At 38.1% G+C, this 21,837-nt stretch overlaps 1 protein-coding gene across 1 annotated transcript in view; it reads left to right on the top strand.

The window, feature by feature from the left end:
- The window catches only part of LOC133608729 (spondin-1-like), a 199,740-nt gene extending 185,730 nt beyond the window's left edge, over positions 1 to 14,010 (top strand). The window contains exons 12-16 of the mRNA XM_061964209.2: positions 947 to 1,117; positions 1,196 to 1,363; positions 4,677 to 4,841; positions 7,085 to 7,354; positions 12,978 to 14,010. Of these exons, the coding sequence (XP_061820193.1) occupies positions 947 to 1,117; positions 1,196 to 1,363; positions 4,677 to 4,841; positions 7,085 to 7,354; positions 12,978 to 13,141 (938 nt within the window). The 3' untranslated portion in view covers positions 13,142 to 14,010. The remainder of the gene's footprint in view (positions 1 to 946; positions 1,118 to 1,195; positions 1,364 to 4,676; positions 4,842 to 7,084; positions 7,355 to 12,977) is intronic.
- The last annotated feature ends 7,827 nt before the right edge of the window (positions 14,011 to 21,837 follow it).

The raw sequence follows: 21,837 nt of genomic DNA, 5'->3' as shown, positions 1-21,837 counted from the left end.
ATATTATTACTTTCATCTCTGCATTGATAGTTTACTAAGTGAAGGCTTGACTTTGTTGGATATATTAGAACAGTTCTGGCCCACCACGTCATTCAACGTGGTCCGTCACATTATTTATTGCGGTCTGCCTCGTCATTTAAAGTTAAAGGTTCTTCACGTCATTTAAAGTAGCCCACCATGTCATTCAATGATGTCTGTCACATCATTTAAAGTGGCCCGTCATGTCAATCACTGTGGTCCGTCATGTCATTTAATGTGGTCCGCCACATCATTCTATGTGGTTTCGCCATGTCACTTAATGTGGTTATTCAAGTAATTTTAAGTGGCCAGTCACATCATTCAATGTGGTCCGTCACGTCATTTAAAGTGGTCCGTCACGTCATTTAACGTGGCCCACAATGTCATTCGATTTGGTCTGCCACTCAATTTAAAGTGGCCATTTAACGTAGCCCCCCATGTGATTCAATGATGTCTGTCACATCATTAAAAGTAGCCCGCCATTTCTTTTATTTCGGCCAGCCATGCCATTCACTGTGGTCCGTCACATCATTTAACGTGGTCCGTCACGTCATTTAATGTAGCCCATCATGTCATATGTGGTCTGTCACATCATTTAGACTGGCACGCCACTTCATTATTGTGGCCTGTCATGTCATTTACTGTGGTCCACCACGTCATTTAATGTAGTCCGTCACATCATTTAATGTGGGCCACAATGTCATTCAATTTGGTCTGCCACTTAATTTAATGTGGCCAGCCATGTCATTTGTGTAGTCTGCCACATCAATTTTCGTGGCCCTCTGAGCACAGCCATAATTGTGTGTGGCCCTCAATAAAAAATGAGTTCGACACCCCTGAATTAGAACACTTTTTTTACTTACATTCATAGCAACTTTGTAGAACATCTGCCCTGTTTGTTCAAGGTTGAATTCACTTGACTCTTTAGATGCATCCACCTGTATGATGTCAGAGTGGATCACCTGGTCTCCATGCAGTGTGTCCTGTGGACAGGGTACACGTTCACGAGAGCGTTACGTTAAGCAGTTCCCAGACGACGGCTCAATCTGCACTCTGCCCACAGAGGAGGCAGAAGACTGCGTGGTCAACGAGGAATGCTGTGAGAGGGAAACTCAACATCTGACCAAAGCCTGATGTCTATGTCTCTGTTTTGATCAATGTCTTTTCTTGCTCTCAGTTTCCAGCAGCTGTCTGGTAACCGAATGGGGAGAATGGGATGTCTGCAGCGCCACTTGTGGTCTTGGCATGAAGAGGAGGGAGCGCATGGTGAAGATGCCTCCTGCAGATGGTTCCATTTGTGAAACTGAGGTGCTGGAAGTGGAGAAGTGTATGATGCCAGAATGTCGTAAGTCAGCATTCAAGAGCATTACTCGACATATTAGTACAGTGAAGGGCGTATATTCTTCATTTCAGAAGTGATGGGGACAGATTGTTACAGGAGAACTGCACTTGTTTTGGAGTTTTGCCTATCATTCACAATCCTGATGGTGCACAAGAACACATATGTTTTTCATTTTTTATGCATTCTAATTCGTAAAATACGGTATATACAAGGTGGCTAAAAATGCAGCCAATGGGAGCACACCAAGTCCTCTAAAAAAAAAACATCTAAAAACCGCCAACAGTACTCAATTTAAATTAAAATTTACCAAATATTAGAGATATTTTTATTCTAAGCGCTCATGCAGATAACCTATTTTTAGTGGTGTTGTGATCCCAGAGAGCTAACTGGCTTGTGCTGCTATTATGACATCTTGACCCAGTGAGCTCCTGCATCACCACTGAGTTTTAAATCTAGAATAATAATCATGCATTTCACCTGTAAAGTAAAAGGTTATAGTCATAAACCGGGAAGGTGATCAATTTAGACCTGGATATTGCAAGAAAGACATGAAAAAACGCTTGTTTGCGCCTACTTTTTTTTTCTTTTTCTTTTTTTCTACCTCTGGGTTAATTACAATTTAATTAATCATCTCAATGTGAAAAACGGTTTCCAAATGAGAGCAGACATTGTACAATTGGTGATTTTTTTGTGTTTGAATTTTGTATTTAGCACTTAGCAATACTCCTACATGATGCGTGTGTTTCAGTAAAGCTGGATCGTTTAGCACAAAGCTTTTAAAATGTGTAGCTCAGCCTCCTTACATTCAGGCTCAAAAATATACGTTTCATTTGTCCCAAAGTTGTCTTTGATGGCTCTAAATTTGTCGTGATTAGGAGTAGTAGTTTTTGTTCAAGGGAAAAGCTAACATTGTGATACGTGTGTATGCTTAAAATGACCAACATTTGTAAATATTACATGTTATTATGATTGTGACTGTTACTCAAATGTTGATGGGGCTTTTGGATGTTTTTTGAAGCGCTTTATAGGCGGAGAAGAGTGACTCCCATTGGCTCCATTGTTAGGTGACTTTGGCTAACGTTTATTAACTAAGTAAGAATGCATTAAAAAAAGATAAGCATGTGTGCTTGTCTCACATAAGAATTGTGAATGACAGGCAAAATTAAAAAAAAAATGCAGTTCCTCTAAGGAGCCACATGATTTCTGTTGTGCATTTACAAGCATGTACATAGAAGAGTCACTAAATATCGAGTTACCGTAATGACTGGTCAATGCAGTCATTATTGTCTTAACAGGGTAGTAACAGTGCATCCCCACATCTCACGTGTCCAAAGAGTCAATATTTAATTTGAGCAACTGAGCACCATTATCTTGCACTTCCTTAGTCATAGACATGGAATTCACCACAGTTGCACCTAGTTGTTAATGAAATTGTCCTTCACTCTTCCATGATGCTTGATGCTTCTTGGTGGATGTTGGGCGGTATAGCTCGGTTGGTAGAGCGGCCGTGCCAGCAACTTGAGGGTTGCAGGTTCGATCCCCGCTTCTGCCATCCTAGTCACTGCTGTTGTGTCCTTGGGCAAGACACTTTACCCACCTGCTCCCAGTGCCACCCACACTGGTTTAAATGTAACTTAGATATTGGGTTTCACAATGTAAAGCGCTTTGAGTCACTTGAGAAAAAGCGCTATATAAATGTAATTCACTTCACTTCACTTCACACCTTGCACACCTCCACCTTCCTTCTACTTAAGGAAGCCCCAAAGGTGCTCAATTGGGTTCAGGTCAAGAAGAGATACATTTAGCCACATGCTTACACACCATCACAATTAATCTTGGAGGTATGTTTAGACTCCTCATGTTGGAAAACTGCCATACCACCCATCTTGCCAAGGGAGGAGATTATGCTCTACTTCAGAATGTCACAGTACATGTTGGAATTCATGTTTCCCTTGACAACAAGCAGCTTCCCTGTACCAGCAGCACTCATGTAGCCCCATGATGCTTGACTGTAGGCAAGACACAATTAAGTTGGTAATGGCTGTATGTTGAATCCAGCTTTATATATATATATATATATATATATATATATATATATATATATATATATATATATATATATATATATATATATATATATATATATATATATATATATATATACACATATATATATATATATATATATATATACATATATATATATATACATATATATATATATATATATATATAAATTACATACACACATACATATACGTACTCATATATATATATATATATATATACACACATATACATATACTTACCCATACATATGTATGTCATATATACATATATGTATATATGTTAATATATATTTACAAAAATACATACATGTGTATATATATATACACATACATACATATATACATATATTGAAAAGATAAACTGTACTCACTTTTGTGAGATTCTGTAGTTAATGCAGCTTTTGTATATGCCTTATCTCTAGAGGTTTTCGTGTATTAAAACAAATGCAAAGCTGATCTACAGCTTAAATGAGCAAAATAGATAAATACATATATGCCTAATGTATGCTGATTGTTCGAATGGCCACAATACTGGGATGGAAGGATGCAAATATAATCATTCAGCGTTCGCAATGTGTTTTTTTTAAACAAAAATTGTTCTTCGGCCGCTGTTTTGTGTCTATATTTAGCATGTCTGGAATGTTAATGGAAACTGGCATAGTCACGCACAAATGGCGGTGAGAAAGGATAGCGCCTCAAAGACAGAAGATTGAGAGGGAGAATATTTTGTCTGTGTGCGTGTCAACATATTCTGACTGTCAGAAATAAAAATATTAGACACATTGTATACTTAGCGATTACATTTTGTAATTTTACAGCTGCTGGATTATTTAAAGGGCTGATTAAAATATTTTTTTATAAGAGATATATTAACATATCTCTACAGGGGAAAAGGAAATTCTGGCAACATGCGTTTTTACCTAGAAAAGGTGGTACATAATATATGTGTGTGCTGCATGTCAACAACATGACACAGGACCATATGATGTCATGAATGTCAAGGGTAAATTAGCGTCTCCATGGTGACTCATTTAAGTAGGGCAGCCAGCACAACTTTTGTACTTGCTATCAATTGTGCTTGCTGTCTTAGTAGTCAACACGCCCACTAATAGTACACACAATTTTAAAATTTGCACATGCTATTTATCAGGCCAAGGATATGTGAGAGGACATTGAGAGTACAGAGCTCCATACCATATTTATAACATAACACAGTTTTGTACAAATGTGTGTTTTGTTGCATCTAGATACGATCCCCTGTATGTTGACTACGTGGTCTGACTGGAGCGACTGTAGTGTCACTTGTGGCAAGGGACTAAGAACACGCCAGCGTATGCTCAAATCGCCCGTTGAGCTTGGAGACTGCACAGAAGAGTTGGACCAGATGGAAAAGTGCATGCTGCCTGAATGCCGTAAGTTGTACACATGTTATACGTATAAGTAGCGATGGTTACCTTTCAGATTTGAATCAATACGGTGCTAATTTCCAGTAAATGGGAATCAATACCAGTAATCAACAGTACCAATTTTTTTGTACCTTTGTGCGTGTTCATGTGTAAATACATGTTAATTGTTTGAAGATAAATCTCTTTTTTAAATTTAACATTTAATACTGAGTTGTGCTGTCCAGTTGTAATCTTGTTTGCTTACACTTTTGTGTCCAAAAGTATTTTACAGTACTTTATTATACAGTAGACCTTGCATATACCGTATTTTTCGGAGTATAAGTCGCACCGGCAGAAAATGCATAATAAAGAAGGAAAAAAACATATATAAGTCGCACTGGAGTATAAGTCGCATTTTTTTAGGGAAATGTATTTGATAAAACCAAACAACAAGAATAGACATTTGAAAGGCAATTTAAAATAAATGCTCACACACAGCCAACTTTTCGCCACGCACACACACACACACACACATACACTTGCACGCACAAACACGCACACACACATACACACGCACACACATACACTAGCACGCACACACACACACAAGCCCCATGCTTGTAAATGCACACATATCCTCAACATCACAATCTCACACAAGCTTCTGTTTGTGTCTATGACATATTTGCTTTTTGTCTCTCCCACACACACACACACACACACACACAAACACACACACACACACACACACACACACATTATTGTATTTGTTACCTTCTTGAGACCTCCGAAAAATGTCTTGCTCTTTAGGACCACTGTTTTTAGATTTATAAAGATTTGTATTTACAACATTAATGATATATAAGTACTATGCAAATATAAAAATGGTAAGCTATTAGTTGTTTGTTTTTGTTTTTTTGGTACCGTATTTTTCGGACTATAAGTCGCCTCTGAGTATAAGTCGCACCGGCCGAAAATGCATAATAAAGAAGGAAAAAAAACATATACAAGTCACACTGGAGTATAAGTCGCATTTTTGGGGGAAATTTATTTGATAAAACCCAACACCAAGAATAGACGATTGAAAGGCAATTTAAAATAAATAAAGAATAGTGAACAACAGGCTGAATAAGTGTACGTTATATGACGCATAAATAACCAACTGAGAACGAGCCTGGTATGTTAACGTAACATATGGTAAGAGTCATTCAAATAATTATAACATACAGAACATGCTATACGTTTACCAAACAATCTGTCACTCCTAATCGCTAAATCCCATGAAATCTTATACGTCTAGTCTCTTACGTGAATGAGCTAAATAATATTATTTGATATTTTACGGTAATGTGTTAATAAGTTCACACATAAGTCGCTCCTGAGTATAAGTCGCACCCCCGGCCAAACTATGAAAAAAACTGCGACTTATAGTCCGAAAAATACGGTAGTTGCAATTCTAAGACGTTAGATGGCAACAGTGTATCAACTACGGTGTGTTGCCTTAGCCAGGAAGTAGTCTTTTCCATTAAGTTGAATTGGCCAGTCTTCTTTTCTTGCGCTCTACAAAGTGGTTGTACTGTACCGTAAGTATTGTATTTATTACACACCATTTATTTAGTTGTAACGTGCACCTTAGATGTAGTTTTTGTTACCAAATTTGAAGGTGTTGAAATCGCCATGTAAAAACGCTAATGCTAATCGGTAGCATATCTATAGCAAGTCCGTTGTAAATTATCATCAAGCTAGAGTAGTTTGAAAAGTGGAGTCTTACTGCTGTTTGAGTGTTTGAGCTGATGCTGAGTCTGCAACTGAGCGTGACGTCATGTGCAACAAGAGGTATCGAAATATGATACTGTTTGATTTTACGTGAATCGATACCCGGTAGTACTAATTTGGTACTGAATTAGGTACTCATCCCTATGTATAAGTTACCCATGTTTTCTCAATAGACAGTACATGAGATGCACAACTGAACAATGTTTTAATTTTTTACTTTGATATTTTTTGATTGACGAGGTCAAGTTAATATTTTTTTTTTTATCTGCAGGAGTGTGTAACTCTGACAAAATAAATCGAACAATCACAAATGTCCCCTACAGAGGATGTTTGTTCTAAGGAGGAATATAGGACGTTTTGTCATGTTTCTTGTCTTACTCTCGATAAATTTCTCATTGTTTTCTATTTTGACCTTCAAATGGACTGAACTACAATCTTAAGGTGAAGGTCTCATATAAATCTATCTGTCTTGTCTGGCCTTGTTCCATTCTCAGCCATGGACTGTATCATGACGGAGTGGAGCGAGTGGTCCGAGTGTAACAAGTCCTGCGGGAAAGGTCACACCATCCGAACGCGCATGGTTAAGTTTGAGCCTCAGTTCGGAGGAGACCCCTGTCCTGAAAGCATCCAGAGGAAGAAGTGTAAGGTCAGGAAGTGCACGAGAGGAGGACAAGGGATCAGTGATGAGCAGAAACGACGCAAGGAGCAACGGGAAAAGAGGAGAAGCAAACAGAGCAGGACTGAGGTCGCTGCCGAGCATCCAGGTTGGTTCTCCTCTGTAATTCAACTCAACACAATTTATGGAAAGGTATGGTCTGTATTGTCATTGCACAAGTAGAACAAAACTTTGTTTTCAGCACAAACCCGTTCAAGATTAGACAAACAAAATGTGTACAGGGTTACAGAACAAGAACGCTGATGGGTTGCCACAGGGCGCCCTGTAAAAGATGGGAAAAATGTAGATGCTGGGGGAGGATGAGTAAAAAAATACAATCTAGACTGGGCTCCTAAGGTGGCCCAGTCTGGAGGGGAAAACACTCCATAGCAAAGTACATATACATATTACAACATACAACTCGAGACTTGCAACAGAGGGAAGGGAGTTGGGGCTATGGTAGAAGGCTGCTGCTCTTCAAGCGCTGCCCATCCGTCCATCAACCCTAAGGGATTTAAGCATCAGAGGCGTGGGATGGGGGGTGGGGTATGTATGTGGGGTGTATATTTTTCGTGGATGCATGTGTGTGTAAGCCTGCAGCGTGTCTCTCTTCCGCGACTTCTGTGTTCTTGCAGCCGCCAGTCAGTTTAAAGTCAACAACAAGGTGTGTGTCCATGAGAGACAAGAAGGGAGTGTGTTGTGTCTTTGCTGCACTGTCCTTCGGGAGAGTCTTGAAGCCAGGCAAACAATCCAAGTTAGAATGTATTGTATGCGAGAGAAAATAAAATGTGCTTTTCACTATAAATTGTATATTACTGGTCCTCAAATTCATCCTGCAGGGCAGATGATCCGATGTAGTCCAAAATCACAAGAGTGTCCACAGTTCTTCCCGCATCCTCCAATCATTTGTGGCAGCTTTGGGGTACTTTGAAGACTGCTAGCAACTCCCAATTTGTCGACAAACCCGAGCAACGCTTACTCCAATGAGTAGATGTCCTGTTGTCATAATTCCGAATAGGTGGATATCTTCAAGTCCTCGACTGGAAGGGTCGCCAGGCACGCGGCACTCCTTGTTCTCCCAAGAGTCCGTTGTGTGTCCAGCAACAACCACTCCGTCAAGAGAGGCAGGTTCCCCCAAACCCAAGATCTTGTCAATTTCGTTGAGAGGCCAGTTAATTAGTTCCATTGTTTAGATTTGAGAGCAGTGCAAAAAGAGGTAACAAGAAAGACAAGACAAGACAAAGAAGCAAGCATGAGAGATAAGGTGTAGGGAAGGGGAGCGTCCGCCCTCGATGAGTGCCAGTGAGAAAAATCAGCTATTGATGATGATTACAGTGAAACCTCAATTTACAAACGCCTCTATTTGTGACCTTTTCGGTTTACGAACCTTTACATGTGTTCGAACCATATCTCGACGTACGCTTTATTCATTTATTCATTCATCGGGTGCTGCCATTTAGATGACATCACTTCCTCTAAACGCAGGCACAGGCCATTTTGAAGAGGCGGGGCCCCCTACATCACATCCTGCTTACATTCTGTACACACGGGCACGGCCATTTCGAAAAGCTTCAACACGCGCTGCACTTCTAACGAGTTTATTTCCACAATTGTTGTACATTGCGCCGGCCAGAGTTGGTTCAGCCTGTTTAAGGAATCACTTTGAGTGATCACAAATGCTTTAAATGTGTCCAAACTCTCTTAGTCTCCTTGTATAGCTTGGGGTTGCAAGACAACCTTTTTGAGCAAGCGCTTTAGCTAGTTAGCATTTTTGGGCACCATCAGTTTGAGGATTTTATCAGCGAAGGGGGCTTAGTTCCGCAGCAAGCCTTTAATTGTGATGAGACCGAAAAACATGCAAGATCAGACCTTTGTTACAGCGAAGGAGAAGGAACTACCGGGACACAGGCCAATGAAGGATCCCCTCACACTGCTAGTTTGTGCTAACGCTAGTGCTGCCACTGCTCATTAATCACTCCGAAACTCCCTGAGTGTTCAACAATGCCACAAATATTCGCAGACACAAAGTAATATAATTTTCTTTTTTTATTGTAGCATCAAGGTATGAGAATTTTGTGTGTGTCTGTCTGCCTGTTAAGTCTGCTGTAACGTTGTGTGGTTTGGATAAAAAAAGAGATTGTTGAGCCATTTACCGCTTGTTATGTTGATTTGATATATATTATATACAGCATATAAAGTGTCTTCGAAGTGTTCTGTTTTTTACAAAAAAATAGGGACTTTTGTCAAGGCTCGAACCAATTACTCATGTTTACATTGAGTCTTATAGGGAACACTGCGTCACTATACAGTACAAGCTTTTCGGTTTACAAACCATGTACAAGAATCAAATAAGTTCAGAAATCGAAATTGTTTTGCAGCCGCTATTTTTCGTCTGTATTTAGCCCTTTTGATTCCGTGTAAACTGGCACAGTTACGCACAAAATACTGTGAGAAGGGAAGCAGTTGTGCTGCAAAGACAGACGATGGTGAGAGAAACCAACAGTGAACGTGTCAACATACTGTATTAGACTGTCAGAAATAAAAAAATATTTGGCCTATTCAGTAATGTCATTTTATAGCTGCTCGATGACTTAAGAGGCTGTTTTAAAACAAATTCAATTGATTTGTTTTAGTGTCTGATGGCGAGTTTTTTTTTTGGTATTTTCTTAAAATGGCGTTCGTTTTTGGATTTCCTTTCTCAAAAAACAAACATTTTTGTGATCCAATAACGGCACCTACCAGAGTGCACTTTCGGCGTACTAAAAATAGGTTATATTTTCCAGATCTCGCTTCCATATAGCCCAATAAGGTTGGTGCAGGTTAAATATGTGTACAAAACAGCACAGAGTGGATCATGACTGCTGGTTGTACACGCAAAAACCTCATTGAAAATAGGGCGGTCTGCACCACTTTTGCGCATGTTGTCAATTGTGCATGCAGTCTTGTAGATCACCCTCCCATGACTAATATACACAATTTTATAATTTTTTCGCACTATTTTGCATGTGTTATTTCTGGGATGCCATTAGATCAAACCCTTTATATCATGTGTTAGAATACGAATATAGCCTTTTTTGTGGAAATGTATGTAGAATTCTTACACAAACAAACAATAAGAAGGGGATTTATTTTTATTTTTTATTTTTTTTAATGTATTTATTTCAGGCAATGACAAAGAAGTACAAGTTGACAAAACATAGTAATATAAATTAATATAGTGCATTATTGTCCAGTTTTGCCTGAAAGGGAGTGGGAAGAAGATACTTTATTTAATCCCACCCCCAGTTCTCCATTCAGTGATTATTCACATGAGTTTCACTCTTACTTTGTTCAAGGATTATAATACAGATGTTGTATCATAGTGGCATTACCACAGGTAACAATAATTATTACACTGTAACAATAATTTGTATCAACAATGTAGGAATAATGAATATACCAACAATGGTAATTGACAAAATACCAACAATGGTAATAGACAACATAGCAATAATGGTAATAGACAACAGAGCAATAATGATAATAGACAACATAGCAATAATGGTAATAGACAACATAGCAATAATGGTAATAGACAACATAGCAATAATGGTAATAGACAACATAGCAATAATGGTAAGGAAACATTGAGCACATGTTAACACTTTGAGACAGAGTATAGCAGCAGGTCAAATTAAAGACCCTCATCTCTTTATTTGAACCAGACCCCATGTTTGTATAATAGTTTAAATCGATTAATAGTTTGGCATTGCTTGTGTTGTAAGTCCAGTTTGTTCCATAGTTTTACTCCGCATACAGACACACAAAAACGTTTACGAGTTGTTTGAGCTCTCAGCAATAAGAAATATCCAAAGCCTCTCAAGTTATGAGCTTGCACTCGTCTTATAAAAAAACGTTGTAAATTAGGTGGCAATAATTTGTTAAAAGCTTTATATAAGATTATTAATGTATTATATTTAACAAGGTCATCAAATTTGAGCAACTTTAATTAATATGGGGTTTAATATGGCCCCATTTGTTGAGGTTTACCTGACACATGAAATGTGACTAATTCGGGGGTGCACTATCCACTTCAGCCGCCACACGGCATTATCAATCAATCAATCAATCAATGTTTATTTATATAGCCCTAAATCACAAGTGTCTCAAAGGGCTGCACAAGCCACAACGACATCCGCGGTACAGAGCCCACATAAGGGCAAGGAAAAACTCACAACCCCAATGGAACGTCTATGTGAATGACTATGAGAAACCTTGGAGAGGACCGCATATGTGGGTGACCCCTCCCCCCCTATAGGGGAAGTAGAGTGTTTAATATCTTAATGTGTTTTGTGACATTTGCAACTTTAGCCAGCCTCAGTTGCTATGTAATGTGGCGCTTCCCATCATTTTTAGCAGACTGCATTGCAAAAATATTAACCCTCCTTCTTCATTTCACATGAGATCCACCCAGGAATTGGGCGATATGAATCGCTTCCCTACTGTAAATAATTGAAAGATGCCCAGGTGTATACATTGTTGTCATAAGTAATTAAATGTTAATTTACCCCATTCATTGATAGAGGAAGTTGTTTAATTTTAAGCTATGCTATCTCGGAAACTTGGATAGATGCTAAATATGGAATGGATTTTGACCTGTAAGGATATGAACTAAATTATATCAACAGAACCAACAAGAACGATGTGGGAGTAGCTGTGTACTTGATGAAGAACTTGAACTTCAAAGTGATAAAAAAATATGTCATTAGGTATTGATAATATCTTCGAATGTCTAAACAGTGAAATATGTCATGAAAAAAACAAGAACATATTAATCATCTAAATATATAGATCACCTAAGTCAAACATTGATACGTTTGAGAACCGAATTAAGGCAACTGTTCCTAAAATCAGTTAATATATAACTTTCTTACGTGGAGACTTCAAAATTGAACTTTTGAACTCTAACAAACAAAAACCCATAGATGACTTAATGAACACAATGTATAGCCTGAGTTTATATCCTAAAATCCCAAGGCCAAGCAGAGTCTCAGGACATAGTGCCACACTTATTGATAATATTTTTAGAATTTGATAACAATACCACACGTGGCCTGCTAATATCCGACATCAGTGATCATCTGCCAGTTTTCATAATCTCCGACGGAAACTACAAAAAGAGGAACATTGATGACAAAAATACATTTTGAAGAATATGTACAGAACAAAGTATGACAGCTTTCAAAAATGAACTGAGAGATCAAAGTTGGGACAATGTATACAGTGAAAATGATGTAGATGATGCATATGGTAATTTTTGTTATACTTTCATGATGCTTTATGACAAACACTGTCAATTAAAACAACTTAGTTAGAGGGAAAATAAAAACAATCAACCATGGATGACAAAAGGACTGAAAAATGCTTGCAACAAGAAGAATACATTATCTTCTATCGCGTTTTTTACTTACTTATGGTGTATTTATCAATTTATTTACTGTGATAAAACTGCTATGATATGAAAGAGGGTAGAATTAAATAAGCTCTGCTTCTTCCTATGTTTTTTCAGACATGCTGTAATGAAACAACTGGAAATATGTGATGCATTACGTTGTAATTGAATTGTATGAGTGTCCCCAATAAACTGAAACTAACTAACAAACCTACTATACTTGTCCTGCAGTAGCAAACTAAAATGTTTTGACAAGCAAGCTATCATACTAATTTACCCCTTCGTGTCTTCCTTCCTCTAGGATGTAAAATGAGGCCGTGGTCAAGTTGGACGGAATGTACCAAGATGTGCGGGGGAGGTATTCAAGAGCGACTCATGACTGTCAAGCAAAGGTTCAAGACGGCACAGTTGTCCAGCTGCAAGGACAGGAAGGAGATTCGAGCTTGTAATGTCCACCCTTGTTAGGAAGCAGGTATGGGATGGCAGTTGAGAATGGAAGACCAGCATGGTATGCTGTCCCACAACAACCAAGTGCACTCTGTGTAGGGCACTGACAGCACTTCCTACAGTACATCAGTCCTATCGTCTTGCATCAACATTCTCAGTACATTTCATTTCACATCACAGAGTGAAATTCACAAGAGGGCAACGAGAGGAGTGGGTGGAATATTTTAGGGCCAACATCTTGATTTGGTCCTACTAAAGTCCTAGTAATCTCCTCCCCTGTCTTCTCTGCGTTCTTTGGGTCATGTTTGAGGCATTACATGTCTTGTAAGGCAACTGATCTGTTTAGGTTTTATTTTATGGCACTTGTGGAGTCTAACTCAAGTTTCATTCATCGTTTGAAAGTTTGAAAAATCTGCTGACTGATTCTCCTTTGCTGTCGATCTGGTACACTTTGGCAAGGTTACTGTAAACGTGTTGTGGTACCATATATCTTGGAAAAAATATTCTGAATAGATTTCATAAATAAATATCTACATTATTCTATCTTGTGGTATCCTTAGCATAGTCATTTTCACCCATAGGTGCTCAACCATTCCAGTGTTTTGTACTGCCTTCAGTGGTACTCTGCAGGTCACACACATTGTTGACTTTTTTATCCAGGAATATTAAGTCGATGCACCACATTTGACATTGAAGTCATTTTCAACATTCCTCAATGATTTGGATTTTTAAAATCTCTTCTGTGGATCCCTTTTGTGTGTAAAAACTTCTGACCAAAGTGTCGTGTAGATGTTTTTAAGACGTAGTCCTCTTCCCCTGTTCTTTCTGTTTCTTCCTCTGACATGTTAATATTTTGGAATAACATTACCTTTACAATAAAAGTAAATGTGACGACCTGTCAACTGAATCTGTGCATTTATTCATTATGATTCGAATTACTAATATTGTAATAGTACCATATTTTGTTAATAACAATGTTATTATTGTTGCTCTAGTAATAATAGTAATACAATGTACTGTTACATTATAATAATAATACAATGTATTGTTTGTATTATAATGTAATGTAAAATAATACTACATTATAGATCAGTATATGTACCTTGCTCGCTATATCATTACAGTCTTTCAAAATGTGCACTTAATTTTTATCATACTTACTGTCACCAAGTTTTGAGTATATCAATAACTTGTAGTTCAGTAAAACATTTAAAAAATGTTCCTGTATGACATTCTGACTACAAAATTGCATTTGTATCAAAATATTGGGGTATTTTCTTAAACACATTTTTTAATGCAAGCAAATAATAACCCAGGATAATCATGATTAATCGGCATTCATTAGCGTGATTAATCAGATTTTTTTTATTTTTTTTTTAACTCGACAGCCCTAGTGTAAACACATTCAGGATTATTTTTTGTTTGTTTTGTTTTTATTTTTTTGCTGAAATTTCACAATAAACTTCAGTCCCATCAAAATATCAAACATGTATGGTTTTCTGTAGGGTTTTTTGTACTCTTTTGAAGGCCTTTTGATCAGATATTGTTACAAAAAGGGACAAGCGGTAGAAAATGGATGGATGTCAATTTACAGTATACCTATTACAAACTTTGACACACTTTGATCAAAATGCCTTCAAATGTTTAAAATTGAATAAATAACATGTTTTTTTTTTGTTTTTGTTTTTGTTTGGATTTAGTTTATTGAGATATCTAAGCAAACAAAGTAAAACAATATAGATAGAGCCAAAATGTTGTTTTTTTATGCCTTTTGTAAAATGAAGGATTTACAGGTCTCGTTTGGCTTTGGGGTATTGTCGAATAATTGCCAGTTTATCGTACACCTGTGGAAAAGAATGGACATTAAAATTTAAAAATACTTTTTTAACAAAAAATTGGTATAACCGAGTAACGCAACAAAAAATATGGCCTAAATACGACAACAAATGAAAAGACCAAAAAAGTAATCTTAAGGATTGTATCACAGATCACCACTGTTATGTAAAAAGCAAGTGATGAGCACATACATACATTTATGTATATGATACTGTATATAGATATATATATGTTACTACATACTGTACAATTCCAAGGGGAAGTTGCTGTATTTGCCATGTTTAACCACTAGATGTCACCGTGAAACTTTAGGTTAGGTTAGGTTGTCATAGCTCTCATTAATAACTTCCATAATTGATTATTTTCCAAGAATGGAGTTTCATTCAAAAGGTCCTGTTCCATGGTCCTTGTATATAGAGACAGTGAATGCCATTGCAAAATGGCCCTAATTCCTAGTTTTCAAACATATAAAACCATTCAGTATTGGATTAAGGAATAAAGCATGTTTGATTAATTAAATAGTCATCAAAACAATACATTTTACAGACTAATAGAAAACATTTCAAATTATGATATTAATCGTTCCCTTTTGAAATCAAGTTTATAGATGATTTGCATTTGTGTCCCTATGTTTTCAGGGGGGGTGGATGGTGTCATGCATTCCTCACTCTGGAACTGGGGACTCGGGGTGAAGAATTTGATCCACACATTACAAAGCCAATCCTGTTTCCATGCCAACACAAGCACACACGGGAAGCCTACACACTCCACAAGCGTTGATAATATGCGTGTGTGAGGTGGGGGGGGGGGGGGGGGGGGGGGGGGAATCATGACTGTGATTGAGCTGCTATAACACACATTCCGCAGACAAGGAAACAAATCTACTACCAAGAAATGACAGGTGCTTTCAAAAAATAAATAAATACATCCCTGTCCCGACCGTGTGTCTGTCTTTGGGAAGTAATCTGATTGGAAAGCTCTCTTGAGCTCACACGGTCTATTGCCCTCGCCTGTGGCTGCAGCTTCCAACTGAAATGATGCACAAGGTCTGTAAAAGTATATTTAGTTTCTTCCAAGGACAACCAAGCTAAAGGTGATATAAATAGCACAATGCATCTTTTTTTCCCTCATACTGAAACCAAAGGTTGGAATTACACTTTTTTTGTTGTTGTAAAAAACCTGCAAGACGTCAAGTGAAATGTCTGCATCACAGCGAATCTCACTAGAGGTCACTTGAGATAGCATCAAATAGTGAACTATGTTGTAAAAAAACAACAATAATCAGCCTCAGCAAAGAATGTTAGGTAGAAGATGAACAATAAACAAAGCCGTAACCTAACCCTTGCACTAAACCTGAGCCCACCTGTATCATTTAGACCTGACCCAAGCTCTAATTTGAGTATTTTAAATAATGAGTATTTACATTTTTATTAATTTTTTTACTCTAACGCAGTGTTTTTCAACCTTGTTTGCGTTGAAAAATTAAAAAACGAAACTCAGTTGACAGTAAAAAGTTGTTGTCGCAATTGTTGGGTATGACTTTAAACCATAACCAAGCATGCATCACTATAGCTCTTGTCTCAAAGTAGAGGTACTGTCACGACCTGTCACATCACCCCCTGACTTATTTTGACTTTTTTGCTCTTTTCCTGTGTGTAGTGTTTTAGTTCTTGTCTTGCGCTATTTTGGTGGCTTTTTCTCTTTTTTTGGTATTTTCCTGTAGCAGTTTCATGTCTTCCTTTGAGTGATATTTCCCGCATCTACTTTGTTTTAGCAATCAAGAATATTCCAGTTGTTTTTATCCTTCTTTGTGGGGACATTGTTGATTGTCATGTCATGTTCGGATGTACTTTGTGGACGCTATCTCTGCTCCACAGTAAGTCTTTGCTGTTGTCCAGCATTCTATTTTTGTTTTCTTTGTAGCTAGTTCAGTTTTTGTTTCGTTCAGCATAGCCTTCCCTAAGCTTCAATGCCTTTTCTTAGGTGCACTCACCTTTATTTGTTTTGGGTTTAAGCATTAGACACCTTTTACCTTCACTTTGCCTCCCGCTGTTTCCGACATCTACAAAGAAATTAGCTACAGGCTGCCACGTACTGATATAGAAGAGTATTACACGGTTACTCTGCCGAGTTCTAGACAGCACCGACACTCAACAACACATAATTTGCAGACTATAATTACTGGTTTGCAAAAAATATTTTTCACCCAAATAGGTGAAATTAGATAATCTCCCACGGCGCACCAGACTGTATCTCACGGCACACTGCCACGGCACAGTGGTTGAAAAACACTGCTCAAACGGTCTGGTTGTGTTTTACATGTTGATGCATGTAATTCCTGTGTTGGTGAATGCACCTTGCGTGTTATTTGTGCTGAAGGAAGAAGTGTGCTTAATGCTGCTGTTGAGAGTTAAAAAAAACATGTGTTTGCAAGACTGCAAATATAATGTTGGAACGGAACACTGCTTATTACCACTATATAATAACAAGTGTTAATAGTGTGATTAACTCTTCAAATCTGATTAACTGTCATATGCATTAACCTGATCACTGATTGTATAGCAACATGCGCCACCTTTTAGGTAACCATACAGTATGTACAAGTCCCAAAACCAGTGAAGTTGGCACGTTGTGTGTTCAAATCCTTTTCAACCTACATTCAATTGAATAGACTGCAAAGACAATATACTTAACGTTCCAACTGGAAAACTTTGTTATTTTTTGCAAATAAGCTCATTTGGAATTTGATGCCTGCACCATGTTTCAAAAAAGCTGGCACAAGTGACAAAAAAGACTGAGAAAGTTGAGGCAGGCTCATCAAACACTTATTTGGAACATCCCACAGGTGAACAGGTTAATTGGGAACAGGTGGGTGCCATGATTGGGTATAAAATCAGCTTCCATGTAATGCTCAGTCATTCACAAGCAAGGATGGAGCGAGGCTTAAGAACAACATTTCTCAACGAGCTATTGCAAGGAATTTAGGGATTTCACCATCTACCGTCCGTAATATCATTAAAACGTTCAGAGCATGTAGAGAAATCACTGCACGTAACATTAAATGACTGTGACCTTGGATCCCTCGGGCGGTACTGCATCAAAAACCAACATCAGTGTGTAAAGGATATCACCACATGGGCTCAGGAACACTTCAGAAAACCACTGTCAGTAACTACAGTTTGTCGCTACATTTGAAAGTGCAAGTTAAAACTCTACTATGTGAAAGCCATTTATCAACAACACCCATAAACGCCACCGGTTTCGCTGGGCCCGAGCTCAAGATGGACTGATACAAAGTGGAAAAGTGTTCTGTGGTCTGAAGAGTCCACATTTGAAATTGTTTTTGTAAACTGTGGACGTCGGGTCCTCCGGAAAAAAGAGGAAAATAACCATCCGGACTGTTCTCGGCGCAAAGTTGAAAAGCCAGCATCTGTGATGGTATGGGGGTGTATTAGTGCCCAAGGCATGGGTAACTTACACATTTGTGAAGGCACCATTAATGCTGAAAGGTACATACAGGTTTTGGAGCAACATATGTTGCCATCCAAGCAACGTTATTTCAGCAAGACAATGCCAAGCAGCGTGTTACAACAGCGTGGCTTCATAGTAAAAGAGTGCGGGTACTAGACTGGCCTGCCTGTAGTCCAGACCTGTATCCCATTGAAAATGTATGTCGCATTATGAAGCCTAAAATACCACAACGGAGACCCCGGACTGTTGAACAACTTAAGCTGTACATCAAGCAGGAATGGGAAATCATTCCACCTGAAAAGCTTCAAAAATTGGTTTCCTCAGTTCCCAAACGTTTACTAAGTGTTGTTTAAAGAAAAGGCCATGTAACACAGTGGTAAAAATGCCCCTGTGCCAACTTTTTTGGAATGGCTTCCGGACAACCCTGTAAATGTCCTTGAGTGGCCCAGCCAGAACCCAGACTTGAACCCGATTGAACATTTCTGGAGAGATCTGAAAATGACTTCCCATTAACCTGATGAAACTTGTGAGGTGCTGCAAATAGAAAGGGCGAAACTGCCCAAAGATAGGTGTGCCAAGTTTGTGGCATCGTATTCAAAAAGACATGAGGCTGTAATTGCTGCCAAATGTGCATCAACAACCGTAAAATATACTTAAGGTGGGGAAAAAAGCAACATAAAAGGCAATGACATTTTAGCATGAAAGGCTCTTTTAAGTTTTTTAACTATTGGTTATGGTACAAGCGGTAGAAAATGGATGGATTATTTTTATGTTTATCTTGTAAGTTATTTGCACTTTTAGCTAAAGTGTGTGACTGCTCCTGTTTTTTTGTTGTTGTCCTACGTACAAACCCCGTTTCCATATGAGTTGGGAAATTGTGTTAGATGTAAATATAAACGGAATACAATGATTTGCAAATCATTTTCAACCCATATTCAGTTGAATATGCTACAAAGACAACATATTTGATGTTCAAACTGATAAACATTTTTTTTTTTGCAAATAATCATTAACTTTAGAATTTGATGCCAGCAACACGTGACAAAAAAATTGGGAAAGGTGGCAATAAATACTGATAAAGTTGAGGAATGCTCATCAAACACTTATTTGGAACATCCCACAGGTGTGCAGGCTAATTGTGAACAGGTGGGTGCCATGATTGGGTATAAAAACAGCTTCCCAAAAAATGCTCAGTCTTTCACAAGAAAGGGTACACCCCTTTGTCCACAACTACGTGAGCAAATAGTCAAACAGTTTAAGAACAACGTTTCTCAAAGTGCAATTGCAAGAAATTTAGGGATTGAATGACATTGAACATTGAATGACCGTGACCTTCGATCCCTCAGACGGCACTGTATCAAAAACCGACATCAATCTCTAAAGGATATCACCACATGGGCTCAGGAACACTTCAGAAAACCACTGTCACTAAATACAGTTTATCGCGACATCTGTAAGTGCAAGTTAAAGCTCTACTATGCAAAGCGAAAGCCATTTATCAACAACATCCAGAAACGCTGCCGGCTTCTCTGGGCCCGAGGTCATCTAAGATGGTCTGATGCAAAGTGGAAAAGTGTTCTGTGGTCTGACGAGTCCACATTTCAAATTGTTTTTGGAAATATTCGACATTGTGTCATCGGGACCAATGGGGAAACGAACCATCCAGACTGTTATCGACGCAAAAGCCAGAGTCTGTGATGGTATGGGGGTGTATTAGCGCCCAAGGCATGGGTAACTTACACTTCTGTGAAGGCACCATTAATGCTGAAAGGTACATACAGGTTTTGGAACAACATATGCTGCCATCTAAGCGCCATCTTTTTCATGGATGCCCCTGCTTATTTCAGCAAGACAATGCCAAGCCACATTCAGCACGTGTTACAACAGCGTGGCTTCATAAAAAAAGAGTGCGGGTACTTTCCTGGCCCGCTTGCAGTCCAGACCTGTCTCCCATCAAAAATGTGTGGCGCATTATGAAGCGTAAAATACGACAGCGGAGACCCCGGACTGTTGAACGACTGAAGCTCTACATAAAACAAGAATGGGAAATAATTCCACTTTCAAAGCTTTAACAATTAGTTTCCTCAGTTCCCAATCGTTTATTGAGTGTTGTTAAAAGAAAAGGTGATGTAACACAGTGGTGAACATGCTCTTTCCCAACTACGTTGGCACATGTTGCAGCCATGAAATTCTAAGTTAATTATTATTTGCAAAAAATAAATAAAATGTATGAGTTTGAACATCAAATAACTTGTCTTTGTAGTGCATTCAATTGAATATGGGTTGAAAAGGATTTGCAAATCATTGTATTCCATTTATATTTACATCTAACACAATTTCCCAACTCATATGGAAACGGTGTTTGTATTTATGATACCTGTTTTTTCTCCCCTCTTGGCCAGGTCTCGCTTGCAAAAGAGAGTTTAATCTAAATGAGATTTTACTTAGTTAAGTAAAGGAAAACAAATGACTAAAGGGTTTGTATACTTATGACCATGTGATTTCTTACTCTATTTTTTAATACATTTTACAAAAATTTCTGAAAAGAAACTGTTTCACGTTGTCATTATGGGGTATTGTGTGTAGAAATTTGAGGACAACAATACATTTACTCCAGTAGAAGGAATAAGGCTGTAACATAACAAAATGAAGAAAAAGTGAAGCGCTGTAAGAATTGTTTATAGTGTGAAAACATGTGTATTTTATGACAAAATACAAACAAATAGCGTTATTTAATGTAATGAATATACTCACGTGAAAGAGTCCTTCAATGTGCAATTACAGTTGCACATTCACATTCCTACTTATGTTCAATTAATTCTTAAAAATAGGAATATTTTTTCAAGTTGGATGAATCATGATTAATCATTTATTTTCTTACATTATTTGAATAATTTTGATACAAATGCAATGTTTAGAACTATAAATATATATTAAATTTAGAACAACTTTAAAGGCCTAATGAAATGCGATTTTCTTATTTAAACGGGGATAGCAGGTCCATTCTATGTGTCATACTTGATCATTTCGCGATATTGCCATATTTTTGCTGAAAGGATTTAGTAGAGAACATCGACGATAAAGTTTGCAACTTTTGGTTGCTGATAAAAAAGCCTTGCCTGTACCGGAAGAAACAGACGATATGCGCGTGATGTCACAGGTTGTGGAGCTCCTCACATCCGCACATTGTTTACAATCATGGCCACCAGCAGCAAGAGCCATTCGGACCGAGAAAGCGACGATTTCCCCATTAATTTGAGCGAGGATGAAAGATTTGTGGATGAGGAAAGTGAGAGTGAAGGACTAGAGGGCAGTGGGAGCGATTCAGATAGGGAAGATGCTGTGAGAGGCGGGTGGGACCTGATATTCAGCTGGGAATGACTAAAACAGTAAATAAACACAAGACA

Source organism: Nerophis lumbriciformis, linkage group LG06, assembly GCF_033978685.3.
Source record: "Nerophis lumbriciformis linkage group LG06, RoL_Nlum_v2.1, whole genome shotgun sequence".
NCBI lineage: Eukaryota > Metazoa > Chordata > Actinopteri > Syngnathiformes > Syngnathidae > Nerophis > Nerophis lumbriciformis.
The sequence above is the reverse complement of the archived record's forward strand: the minus strand, read 5'-3'. Positions and strand labels throughout refer to the sequence as shown.